Source organism: Cebidichthys violaceus, unplaced genomic scaffold (genome assembly GCF_023349555.1).
Source record: "Cebidichthys violaceus isolate CVI_PGR_0920_01 unplaced genomic scaffold, fCebVio1.0.p SCAF_188, whole genome shotgun sequence".
Taxonomy (NCBI): Eukaryota; Metazoa; Chordata; class Actinopteri; order Perciformes; family Stichaeidae; genus Cebidichthys; species Cebidichthys violaceus.
Genome location: NW_027176359.1, coordinates 123,477 through 136,243, shown reverse-complemented (window position 1 = coordinate 136,243; position 12,767 = coordinate 123,477). Strand labels below are relative to the sequence as shown.

At 50.4% G+C, this 12,767-nt stretch overlaps 1 protein-coding gene across 1 annotated transcript in view; it reads right to left on the bottom strand.

Moving 5' to 3' along the window:
- Nucleotides 1-3,320: 3,320 nt before the first annotated feature.
- The window catches only part of LOC137874332 (disabled homolog 1-like), a 35,748-nt gene continuing 26,301 nt past the window's right edge, over nt 3,321-12,767 (bottom strand). The window contains 8 exon segments of the mRNA XM_068712970.1: nt 3,321-3,984; nt 7,834-7,930; nt 9,058-9,207; nt 9,332-9,514; nt 10,130-10,524; nt 12,039-12,093; nt 12,095-12,136; nt 12,301-12,363. Of these exon segments, the coding sequence (XP_068569071.1) occupies nt 7,850-7,930; nt 9,058-9,207; nt 9,332-9,514; nt 10,130-10,524; nt 12,039-12,093; nt 12,095-12,136; nt 12,301-12,363 (969 nt within the window). The 3' untranslated portion in view covers nt 3,321-3,984; nt 7,834-7,849.

Sequence of the window (12,767 nt, the reverse complement as noted above, 5' to 3'; positions counted from 1 at the left end):
CGTGTGTGTGTGTGTATGTGTGTGTGTGTGTGTTGGAGGAAGAACGTAGAAGGGAACAACACAGTGAGGTCAACATTCCTGGTTGGTCACAAAGAATACAAAAGTATTTAAGAAGGCATTTGTAATATGACATGAATACATGAATACTGTTACTGTGTCAGAGACACCAGGCCTCCTGGTTATTAAACATAATAATAATAAGCACACATGTTGGTAAAGACTCACTGTTCCACTTACCTCACTCATGCAGCTTGTTCCCAGTCCATCTCCTCTTTATTTACAGGTGTGTTTAATATATCACAGTCCTGGCAGCGATTAAAGTGTCACATAAAGACTGAACGGTTTAAACCAGCGTAAGACGAGAGACGAGTAGCAGACAAGTGAGTGAATTACTGGTGTTCAGGAGCAGCACAAGCTGTCTTTAATCCTGTTTTATTATAAAATAATCACATGAAGAACTTTCAAAGCTCTTTCACCAAAGACGGTCCGGGTTCAAGGTTTCTTCTGCTTCAGTTGTGAGGCGTTGATCTGGCTCCATCATAACAACGTGTGGCTGAACTCAATCTCTTTTGTGGGACTTTCACTTTAAAAACCTGACACTTGTCTTTTCCAAAAATACTGAGCCGATAATCCGGGACAGAAGGAATAGTCCCAGAGAAAAACCGCTGACAGTGAGGTTCTGTGGATCATTCAGGGACCGGGACGATGTCTTTGAGGACGACAAACTGCCGTCAAACGTTTTCAATGCTGTGAAATGTATAAGTGGGACTAACTTTGACTGACACTCACACAAACACACTTAACCCTTGACACGCTGCACAAATCTCTACACAATGAAATGAAATGTCTTATTTTGTATCGTAATCGTGAATAAAACGCTGACGGTGCATTTGTTTTTTAAAGCTTTGCAGATGATGTGACTGTGATGAAGATACATGTGTTTGTGAAATGGAGATGATGAGGAGGAGGAAGAGGAGGAGGAAGAAGAGGAGGAAGAGAAGGAAGAGAAGGAGGAGGAGGAAGAGAAGGAGGAGAAGGAAGAGAAAGAGGAGGAGGAAGAGGAGGAGGAAGAGAAGGAGGAAGAAAAGGAGGAGGAAGAGGAGGAGGAGCAAGAGAAGGAGGAGGAAGAGGAGGAGGAAGAGAAAGCGGAAAAGAAGAAGGAAAAAGAGGAGGAGGAAGAGGAGGAGTAAGAGAAGGAGGAGGAAGAGAAGGAGGAGGAAGAGCAGGAGGAAGAGAAGGAGGAAAAGAAGGAAGAAGAGGAGGAGGAGGAAGAGGAGGAGGAAGAGAAGGAGGAGTAGGAAGAAAAGCAGGAGGAAGAGAAGGAGGAGGAGAAGGAGGAAGAGAAGGAGGAAGAAGAGGAGGAGGAGGAAGAGAAGGAAGAGAAGGAGGAGGACGAGGAAGAAGAGGAGGAGGAGGAGGAGGAAGAGTTTCTGAAGGAGAGAAGAGGAGGCGGTGAAACTCTTCTGGCAGTGACTGAAGTTTTGTCTCTATAGAATGCGACTCAGAGACTCAGAGACTCAGAGACTCAGAGATGCTTCCTGTAAAGTAGGACGGCAGCGTGAAACCTCAGAAAAACGTTTGTGAGAAGATGAAGCAGCAGGAAGCAGCGCGATACGTCCACAACAAGCTGAGGCACACAAATCACCAGAATGAAAATCAACCTTTAAGGAAATTAAAGAAAAGCTAACAGTGAAACAGTTCAGACCTGCAGCGGGCAAGAAAACAGAAAAACAAGTTCCAGTCGTGTTATGCTCCATAACAAAGAACGTTAAAAACATGAAGACAATGTGAGACTAAACTTCAGCAAAGCCAACATTACATCAAATAAAAGTGATTTAAACACAAAACATTCATTGTAGTCGTATGAAGCTCATTCAGGCAGCATCAAAGCAAAGCGCCTCTTTACTGTTATTAATTATTCAGCTGGTTACTGGTTAATGGGTTAGTTATCCAAACCTCTGACACACACACACACACACACACACACACACACACACACACACACACACACACACACACACACACACACAGTAACAGACACACCAGTCATTTGGGATGTGTTTATTCGTAACATTAATACATGGTGGAATACATAAAATCAAGAGAACCAAAAGATCATCTAAAAACCCCACTGTAGTCATATTCATGAAGATAAAAATAATGTGTCAATTTACATTAAGAAACTGTAATCTGAGGTAAAGTTAAAGTCTAGAAACGTTACGCACTCAAACAGCCACCGTCTGCTCGGTTTTTAAGTTCATCTTCATCATCATCATCGTCATCGTCCAAAAAAATAAAGAAATAAAGAAAGAGTTCTGATTGACATGGAGGGGGGGAGGGGGGGGGGGACTCTGGCCATGAAATAGGGAGCCACGGCATCACAGTGGATGTCGTCGTAGCAGAGGTCACCTGACCAACAGATGGACGGATGGGCGGAGCTTATCGGTAACTCAAGAATCTGTTTAGAGACATAATGACGGGGAGGAGGGGGGGGCGGGGCTTAAAAAACAGTGTGCAGCTGGACTCAGGATTAGTAGGCGGGGTTAAGACGACAACATCCGTGCACGAAGATTTAAAAACAAGGTGGGGGGGGGGGATAAAAGACATGTTGGTATTGCTTGGGTTAAACGTCAAGAGTTTGCATAACTGAAGCTTTCCTATTTCATGGCGCAGACGTCCCGTGGTCAGGCTGCTGCTGCTGCTGCTGCTGCTGTTCTTGTTGTTATTTACAAAATGAGTTTGGCAAACCAACGATGGGACGCCGTGAAGCCTCGTTGACTCTATGTCCCCCATAGAGCTGACCCCAGCGCCTTGATTGACTTATAAAATAAAAATTCAATTTTTCAATTTCTCCATTTTTTGATATTTTTTTTTTTTGTGGTTTTTTTAAATCGGTATTGTACAAAAGCTATAGAGAGTGAACAGTTCCGATCGCAGAACCTGCTTTGACTTGCAAACACACCTCCCTCTCAGGGTCCGCTCACTCCTTCATGTCCCGGGTCCTCTGGCCTCCGCGTGAGTCCGTCCGTCCGTCCACGACCAGAGACGTTTTGGCAAATCACTGCATGTATGTGTGTTCAGAGAGAGAGGGTGACAGATGACTGTGTGTGTGTGTGTGTGTGTGTGTGTGTGTGTGTGTGTGTGTGTGAGTGTGAGTAGCTCCCAGAGAGTCTGTTTCTGCATAGTGATCCAGCAGACACTCACGAGACATTTGGGGAGACAACGCCCGACCGATAACAACCAATCAGAAGCGGCAAATCCCAGTACCGGGCCATCCCTGATAGGCTCGTTTAAAAGAGTCCAGCTCCTCCTGCGGGGGGGGGGGGGGGGGGGGGGGGACGACCTCCATCGCTACAGATTCTTGTCCGTTGATGGTCATTCTAATCCCGTAGTGTGTGTGTGTGTGTGTGTGTGAGATGGGGAGGCACTGCTCGATTCGGTCCCTCCTTGGCGGCACAGAGGGAGGAAAGAGGGAAGAGGGAAGAAGAGGGAAGGAGGAAGCAGGTTATGTCCATAAGGCTGGGTGTGAGGCGCCACAGGGAGGAGGAGAAGGAGGAGGAGAAGGAGGAGGAGACAGCGCAGTGGAGGGAGAACTGGATCCGTCTCGGTGATTGATATCCCTCCTGCCTGGAGAGAATGGACTCTCTCCTCTCAGGAGCAGGAGGAGGAGGAGGAGGCTCCTCCTGGGAGGTTGTTAGCTGGATGAGGAGGAGGAGGAGGAAGAAGAAGGGCTTGGCCAGGTAGGGAGATGTGCCAAACACACTCTCTCACACACACACACACACACACACACACACACACACACACACACACACACACACACACACTCACACACACACACACACACACACACACACACACACACACACACACACACACAGGTGAGGGTTCTCCTCCTGGTCTCTTGGTGCTGGTCTGGTCTTCCTGTGTGTCTCTTTATTTCTTCCCTTTGTTGATCTGGGCGTAGAGAGGGTCCTTCCCCTTCTGTGCAAAACACAAACACAAACACACACACACACACACACACACACACACACACACACACACACACACACATCAGGCTCTGTTACGGACCCGGTCTGATCTGTTTACATGTCACATGATTACAAAGGGAGGATCCCAGTTTCTGCCTGATTCATTCCACTCAAGCGGCCGAGCTGCACGGTTTCACCTACAAGCCCCAACAAGTCCCAGATCCAGATCCGCAGAAGCTCCCGTACCGATCACGACCACCAGGTGTCAGTATCGCACCGCTTCAGACGAGACGTCTCTCTGAGTCTCTCTGAGTGCTTTCATGCATCTCTCTCTGCCACCAGGCCCAGTATGAATCAGAGGTAGAAACGCCTTCACAGACCAGTCGTGAGTCACTGCGTCGCCCCGTTATTACCGTACACATAATTACACACAGACACTCAATCCGCCGCAGACAGCTTGATTGGAGGCTGCCGGTCTTTCTGTCTCTACCAGCAGCCTCCACACGAGGACGGAGACGGAACCCGACGGAACCCGACGGAACCGGAACATTTCAAAACGGACGAGCTTCTGCTCCGACGTGTTAAAACAAACTAGCGATGTTTTCAGCAATTATCATAAGAAGAAGAAAAGCTTCTGCTGCCGCCATCCGGATCTATGACCCGACACACGTCTACGTGAGAGCTGGTATGACTCAACTTCCTGAATCTATATATATATATATATATATATATATATATAGATATATGTATATATAAATATCTATATATATATACACATGTATATATATAGATATTTATATCACATTGCGATCAAAACCTCTTTTACAATTGTTGAAGACAAAATGTCCCTTTATGGTTATTAATCCACTATTTTCTGACATTTTAAAGACAAAACCATGAATGGAAATAAGCATCAGATTGATCAACAGTGAAATAACAATGTGTGGCTGATGTCGATGTATCTGTATGTGAGTATTGGTTGTGGTCACGATAAAATCAATTCTGTGTTTGAATGAAGCAAGAACTCAGATCTCTCGTGGGGAAAAGAGAGAAAAGACTTTAACGATCTGCAGCGGCCTTCACCTGATCGGTAAAGATCAATCAAATATGTTTTGTATCATAAACACAGAATCACAGAATCACACGTCTGCCTCAGAGGACTGGAGTCGGGTTAAAGCTGGGAGGAATGAAGCTGCAGAGCTGTAGCTGTCGAGGTCAGACAGTCAGCAGAACGTAGCTGCCAGCAGCCCTGAGAGAGGTGACGAAGAGGCTGAGACGAGCAGCGACAGCCAGCGCACACACACACACACACACACACACACACACACACACACACACAACCCGGCAGTGTCATCCTGCATCATCTAACCAGCGCCGCTTCAGTTCCCTGAAGACGAGGAGGGGAGGGATGAGCGATGAGCGTAGCAGCCGCCCGAAGGCCGAAATATCTGGCCTGGCTGGTCCACATGTGGACTTCTGTGTGCGCGTGTGTGTGTGTGTGTGTGTGTGTGTGTGTGTGTGTGTGTGTGTGTGTGTGTGTGTGTAGTAGGCCCTGGGCAGTGAGGGGGGGGGATGTGAGATTGCTCAGTGAACCGTGGAAGCAGGCCATTTCACGGCTGAGACTCGGGAGCGTTCGCTGGACATGATGAGATCACCCAGAAGAAAAAAAGAAACACTTACACCCCCCCCGGCCTGAACACATGTCCGTCTGAGGGGGGGGGGCAGGCGGTATTTTTGGCTCCGATACGAGCACAGGTGGCGACAGTATCGATCACAGGTGTGTTTATCTGGGGGATAACTGGGCCATGTTTTGCACAGGTGTGTGTGTGTGTGTGTGTGTGTGTGTGTGTGTGTGTGTGTGTGTGTGTGTTTGGGGAGTTGTCTGAAGTCGATGTGATTGAGCAAAGTAAACACCATCTGGGAGCAGCAGCATCATTGGACCAGGACCAAAGTAGTCCACCTACTACTACAGAGGGGGGGGGGGGGGGGAACTCGCTGCTTCTGGCCAGAACAGCCAGTCTGCAGCCAAACCCCCCCCCCCACACACACAGTCCGTCCTCCCACTTAAGGCCCACACCCACCTCCAGACCGTCTGAGTGGGAGGAAGGAGGCCAGCGGGGGAGGGAGGGGGGGGGATCTTGGGTTTCTTTAATTACTGCCAATTACGTGGGGGCAGTCATTAATCTCGGCAGCGTGTTACTGATGAAAACAAAAGCGTGACGTTTCTCCAGCAGCCGTCACTGAGGAGCTGAGAGGACAGCAGGTGGGGACAGTTTAATACAGTTTAATACAGTTTAATAAAGTTTCACTGAAGCTCAGTGAGGCCAGACCGGGAGAGCTACGACAGTTAGCAACATCGGAGCTAACGGCTAACCGATGCGTTCGAGCTCTACTCGAAGGTAAATTACAACTTAATCACGATGCGTTCAAATGTCCTCTTGTAAAATGAGGTTTTTGGTTGAGAAAAGGTTGTTTGAAGGAGACGTTTTCACAGAACTATGAACTCGCTCTAAGCAGCTCCTAATAAATCATTAAAAACAAAGTAAAAGTTAACATTTGGAGTTTTCCACCGTCTACACTGACTCCAGGGATAAACACAATGAAGCCTTTGAAGATCTGTTTCTGCCAATACGGCAAATCTGTTTCTTTCTGCCGATCCGACCTGTGCGCTGGACCTCAACCCTCCTCTGCGTCTCGTCTCCTTGTCTCCTTGTCTCCTCGAGTGGACAAACACGCTCACGTGTCTCTAGAGGACAAGTCCAGCCTCCACAAGTCACAAGTGTTAAAGAACGCACACGTCATGCACGTCACATAAAGCACACAACGTGACAGCACACATGGAGCTAAACACCCAGGATCAGCATACTGCACGCGCGCACACACACACACACACACACACACACACACACACACACACACACACACACACACCCAGATGACGTCCTGTTCACTGAAGTGCACGGATTCTGATTGGCTGTCACACACTATTGGCTCTCCAGGTGGGTGATGTGTGCTATTCAGGGAGCGGGGGGGACGGGGGACGGACACGCCTCACACAGACGGGACACAACGAGGACACAATGAGGACAACGAGGAACCGTACGCCATGAGCTCGTCACACACCGGTTCAAGAAGAACTGATGCCACATGCAAACTCCAGGTGAGGCTACTAACCAACACACACACACACACACACACACACACACACACACACACACGTCTTCCTGTGAGCATGCGAGACATCAGATGAAGGAGACACGAGGGGTGAAAGCAGTCGCTTCGTTTTAAACGAGGAACACTTCAGCAGCAAACTTATTCATCTCAATGGTTGAAGTGAGGAAACTTTAAAGATCATAACAACTTGTTTTCTTTTTTAAATTAGATGAAAATTGCCACTAAGCGGCGTTTGCCAGCGGAGGTACAGATGTGGCAGTTTGTTTGACCTGCTGTCTGTGTCGTTGGAATGAACGCGGTCGTCACGGAAATGCTCACGACGTATTTTACTGTTTCCTGCGACAGACTGCACTTGATATCAGACGATCAGCCGCAGCAGCAGGAGGACTTAACAGCAAGCGCAGATTAGAAAGCTGTTCTTCCGATGTTCCGCGGTGCGTTTATGACTTTAAGTCGTCGTGGAGACGCAACGCCACACAGAAGAGGTTTAACCAGCACCGAACCGTCGACTGGTACCGGACTGTAGCGGTCTACTTTCACCCCCAGAGAAAAGATGTAGCACAGGGAGAGCGATCAGCCTGATCCATGGGAGGTACAACAGTCAACCAGAAGAACAGGTAAGGGCAGGGAGGTGCAGGAGGAGGAGTTAGGGAGGGGGGGCAGGAGGAGAGGCATCGATACCTACCCTGCCCTGCTGCTATCTAGCTCCCAGCCTCTGGACTGGCCTGGTCTGGGCTGGGCTCTGCTGTCTCGCTGGGGCAGGGCGACCCAGAACCACACGCCTAGAGAGGGGAAGAGAACAGGGGGGGAGGAAAGGAAAGGAAGAGAAAAGTGTGGGAGGAGGAGTTGATGGAAGGGGGGAGAGAGAAAAAGGGACAGAAGAAGAATAAATCTGAAAGAAGGACTCAGTGGAGACTACAAGAGAGGAGGTAAACAGGAAGTAAAGGTGTCAGTACTCTGGAGGAGGAATAAGGACACTGAAAGAGAAGCACACACACACACACACACACACACACACACACACACACACACACTTACATATTCATAAAAGCCTTCACTCTATTGATCTGTGTTGCTCTTGTTCTTGTTGTTAAAACCACTTCTGCTCTTCACACCTTGCACAGAGTGGGAGGCTGTTTTTCTGCTTCGCTCCATCTTTCCGTCTCTCTTTTGTAAACCTTTCCGCTCAGACGCCGCCGTCACCGACGCACATTCTCTCTTGCTTGTGAAAAGCAACTGTGTGTTATTCAGGACCCGGTGACATTTTCAGACTTTTTTTTTTTTTTTTTTCCACAATAATAGCTGGATTGGGGGCATAAAACTAATGCTTCACGGCTGCAGAGTGAGGGAGCAAAAGAAAGAAAGAGGAAAAGAAGTGAAGGAAAGAAGTGCTCGTTTCCTGGAAGGTCACTCGTCCTACAAGCACTTTGGTCAAAGGCACCCTCCCTAAAAACCTCTTTATCTTGAGGGAAGACGAGTCTGTCCGTGGTGAAGTGGTGAAGTGGTGAAGTGGTGAAGTGGTGATGTATGGACGCTTCCTGGCTCGTATTAATAACAGCTTAATGATGTCTCTGACAATCGCGCCAGCTAATTTAACGCGGCGTTGACCACGCACACGCTGAAACCACATACTTATGCAGGCACGCAGGAACACACACTTCACGGGCACACACACACCACACACACACACACACACACACACACACACACACACCAAGGGACACACAACAGCATCGGCCCCCTAATCAGCCAGAGTGATTACCTGGCCCGCCAACACCGCGACAAAGGCTATTTATCAGCAGATCTCAACACGCCGCGCAGGTTATAGCGGCATAAGGAGTGAGTTATTAAAAGGCACACACACACACACAACACACACACACACACACACACACACACACACACTTACAGCGTCCTCCTCTCCACTGCGGCTCGGGCTGCCCTCGGCCTCCCCGAAGGAGTCGTCTGTGGGCGGGTCTGTGGCGTCTGTGGGGGGGTCACTGACGTGGGAGGCCGAGGACTTGGAGGGGGAGCTCTGCCTGGGAGCCGGGGGTGGGAGCTGCAAAACGGAGGGAGGGGGGGGGGAGAGACAAGCCGACAAGAATAAGAGAGTGATGGACAAAAGAAAAATGGGCCGCGGGGCCGACGTGAACAGGACGGAGCTCTCACGTGAGTTGGTGGACGGGCGTTGTGGAGGTCACCGGCGTCAGGTTCATCTGGGAGATGTCGAAGTCGTCGCAGTCGTCCGTGTCCTGGGCGGTGCCCACGCGGCTGAAGTAGCTGCTGAACGCCTCGGAGGTTCCCGCTAAGCCGGGCTGCTCGCCCTTCTTCGCCGGCATGGCCGGAGGCTTCGCCAGCTGGAAATCCTGGAAGAAGAGGCAGAAGTGGTGAGGAAGGCTCGTGACCGATCTGACCCCCCCCTCCAAAAACAACGATATCTGGTCTTTGGGTGTCGGTGTCTGGAGGATAAGCTGTGTGCCGCACTGTGTGGAAGTGACTGACATCAGTCTGTTAACGTCAGGACCGTCTCTCTCCCCTCGTTCCCCGTCGTCTCTCTACCGTCGCCTCTACCGTCGTCTCTCTACCGTCGTCTCTCTACAGTCGTCTCTCTACCTTCGCCTCTACCGTCGTCTCTCTACCGTCGTCTCTCTATTTACAATATTCAACGTATTTCTGCAGACCACCCCAGAAGGTAGCGTTGCTCTGGTTCCCTCAGAAAGCCGATCTGTCGCCTCACTTAGACACTTGTTACAACAGTAAAACCTTTAAATAGCGCCTGACATGTTTTTTGTTGTAGAACGGGGACATTTAAATCTCTTAAGCTTGTGTAAACCACAGACTTTATTTCTGACTCATTCCTGGTTGTGGGACTCGTTCCTGCAGCTCTCTGTTACTCTGAATCGTTCCTCTTTCAGGTGTGTCACTGCTGGGATTCTTTTGCATCATGACCGACCGTTCGGTCTCGTCGGACCTCTCCCCACCTTGAACATCTCCTTGCCCATCTTCCTCGCCCTCTCCCCATGCTGCGGACTCGACGCCGCCGAGGGGGAGGCGGCCGACGCGCCCGGGTGGCTCTCGCCGCCCGAGGTCATCGTGGCGACGGGGGCGAGGGCCTGAAACATGGCGGCGGGCAGAGTGCCCACGGGTTGGGCGGGGAGGTAGGCTGTGGGGGGGAAGGCTCCGGCCGCCATGGCCGCCCACTGCTGCTGCGTGGCGGGGAAGATGTTGGCCTGGCCCCAGATGAGAGGCTGGCCGCCCGGCAGCACCTGAGCCACCGGACCGAGAGGAGACTGGACCCCGAAGGCCAGCGGCGTCTGGGCGGCGAACGCCTGCTGGGACCAGTGGCCGGGGGGGACGGCTCCCATCGTCACGTAACCTGGTGGAGAGGAAACAGCGTCAGGTCACGTTACAATGACATGAATCACAAAGAACAGAAGTGTGCACAAGTGTTACCAATGTTGGAAACAAAGATGGAGGCTCTATTTACATCTACTGAAAGTCTTTCCTGTCCTCTCTGCTCTGTGTTCACTTCCTGAAGTTCAGTCCAAGTTTCACTGATTTGTTGTCACGTGACCGTTGGTCTCAGGTGAATCCATCATGGCTTCCTAGTTTGGACTGAGGAGCTCAGAATCTAATGTTTTTTACAGGATCTGGTTAAAGCTAACGGTTCGTTCGGGGCGAGATTCTAAACGAGAACATGTAGAATAAATGTTTCTGATGTAATGTCACTTTTTCTCACAAAAGCGCTCATCGCACGTGATGCGTTCAAGGGGCCGTCAGGATTTCTACAGCTCCTGCTTTGGATAGACGCTGTGCTTTTGGCAATCGTTTAAAGAAAACATGCTCGTCAACCGAGGCCGGCGGGTTTGGGCTTCAGAAACATGCAGAAAATGTCGGAATTTCGTAAAAAATCTGGGAGAAGAAAGTGATTGAAACAGCCACAGTGCATGAGCGTGTTATCACACCAACCCACTGAGTGCTGCCTACTTCTGCCTGCAGCTAATGCGGTGTCTCCTGATGGTCACGGTGAACTATTATAATTACCTCCAGAATGAGGGAGAGTCATTACGGAAAGCCCGACACGCGCTCATTAAAATCACTCAAACTCATCAGCAGGAGCTCTTTCTATCACGCGCTCCTCTCTGCTCTCCTGTCGTTACCTACGCCGGAGGAAGTTGACATTTAACCCCGGCCGCCTCGCCACGCCGACAACACGCACAAGGGGGGGGAGGGGGGGGGCGAGAGGCGAGGAGGGGGGAGTAAAGCAGGTCCGGTACGCGGTGGCGTCTAATTCTCCGTGCGTCCTGAGGAGCCTCGTCTCAGCGCCTTTCATTACTTCTCTCTGACCACCGCAGTCGCCTCAGCCACAGGTAAACCAGCAGCAGCTGAGGCCGCAAGCTAATGATGCGTTTTATATTCAACACACAGCAACACCTCCTTCTCCTCTCCTCCCCTCATCTACATTCAATCCTACTACGTCCTCCTCTATTTATCTCAAACCCTCCCTCCTTCTCCTGGTCTGTCTCCTCTACCTCCAACTCCCCCTTCATCTCCTTTCTCAATGCCCTCCCCACCCCTCTCTGTCTCCTCTCTCTCTCTCTCTCCCTCTCTCTGTCTCTCCCTCCCTCCCTCCCTCTCTCTCTCTCCCTCCCCTCCCTCTCGCTCTCCCTCCCTCCCCCTCTCTCTGTCCCCCCTCTCCCTCCCTCTCCCTCTCTCTGTCCCCCCTCTCCCTCCCTCTCCCTCTCTCTCTCTCTCTCTCCCCCTCCCTCTCTCTCGCCCCCCCCTCCCTCCCTCCTTCCCCCCCTCCCACTCCCCCTCCCCGTTGTGTCTGTCTCCCCCTGCGCTTGCAGCAGTGGGTGTATTTAAGCTCTAAAGTGAACCAGGTCTTACCTGAGGGCACAGACGCAGGATTGAAGGGAGCGAACAGTTCCGTGGGAGGCTGCAGGGCCCAGCGAGGGGTCCAGGATGTTGGCTGGAGAGGCGGGGGTCTGTGCAGAAACACACACCATCATCATCACCATCATCATCATCATCATCGTCAGAAACACAGTTCCATAAGATGTGGAACACAAACGGTGTGTGTAGGAGGGTAAATGACATTGGATAGGGGAGTATGCAGAGAAACCACAGAAGAAGAACGGGAGCTACTCACCGATGGAGAGGTGATGTCAGGAGGTGTGGACATGTCTCCAAAAATCTCTAATTGGTTGATATTCTGAGAACAAGAGAAGCTACCAGTCAGGTACAACAACAATACCGTTATATTTATATATATATATATATATTTATATATCATCTGGGTCGGTTTGCATTCCAGTGCAACATGCAGCACACAGCATGCGACACGACACTCGCTCGGTACGTTGGTCCATGTGGAACCTACCTGAACACTGTGGCAGCAACAGAAGAAGAAGAAGAAGAAGAAGAAGAAGAAGGTAACGATGGAGAGATGGGATAATGAGATGAAATGATTATGATGACATACCTACCAAGAGTGATCACAACCCCCCCCCCCCCCCCCCCCATCACCACAGCACCAGGCTGCTGTTCTGGACGGGTCATTACGGTTCTGTGTGGTTGGCCTCAGAGGGACTCGCTATCAAAGACAGCAGACGCTTC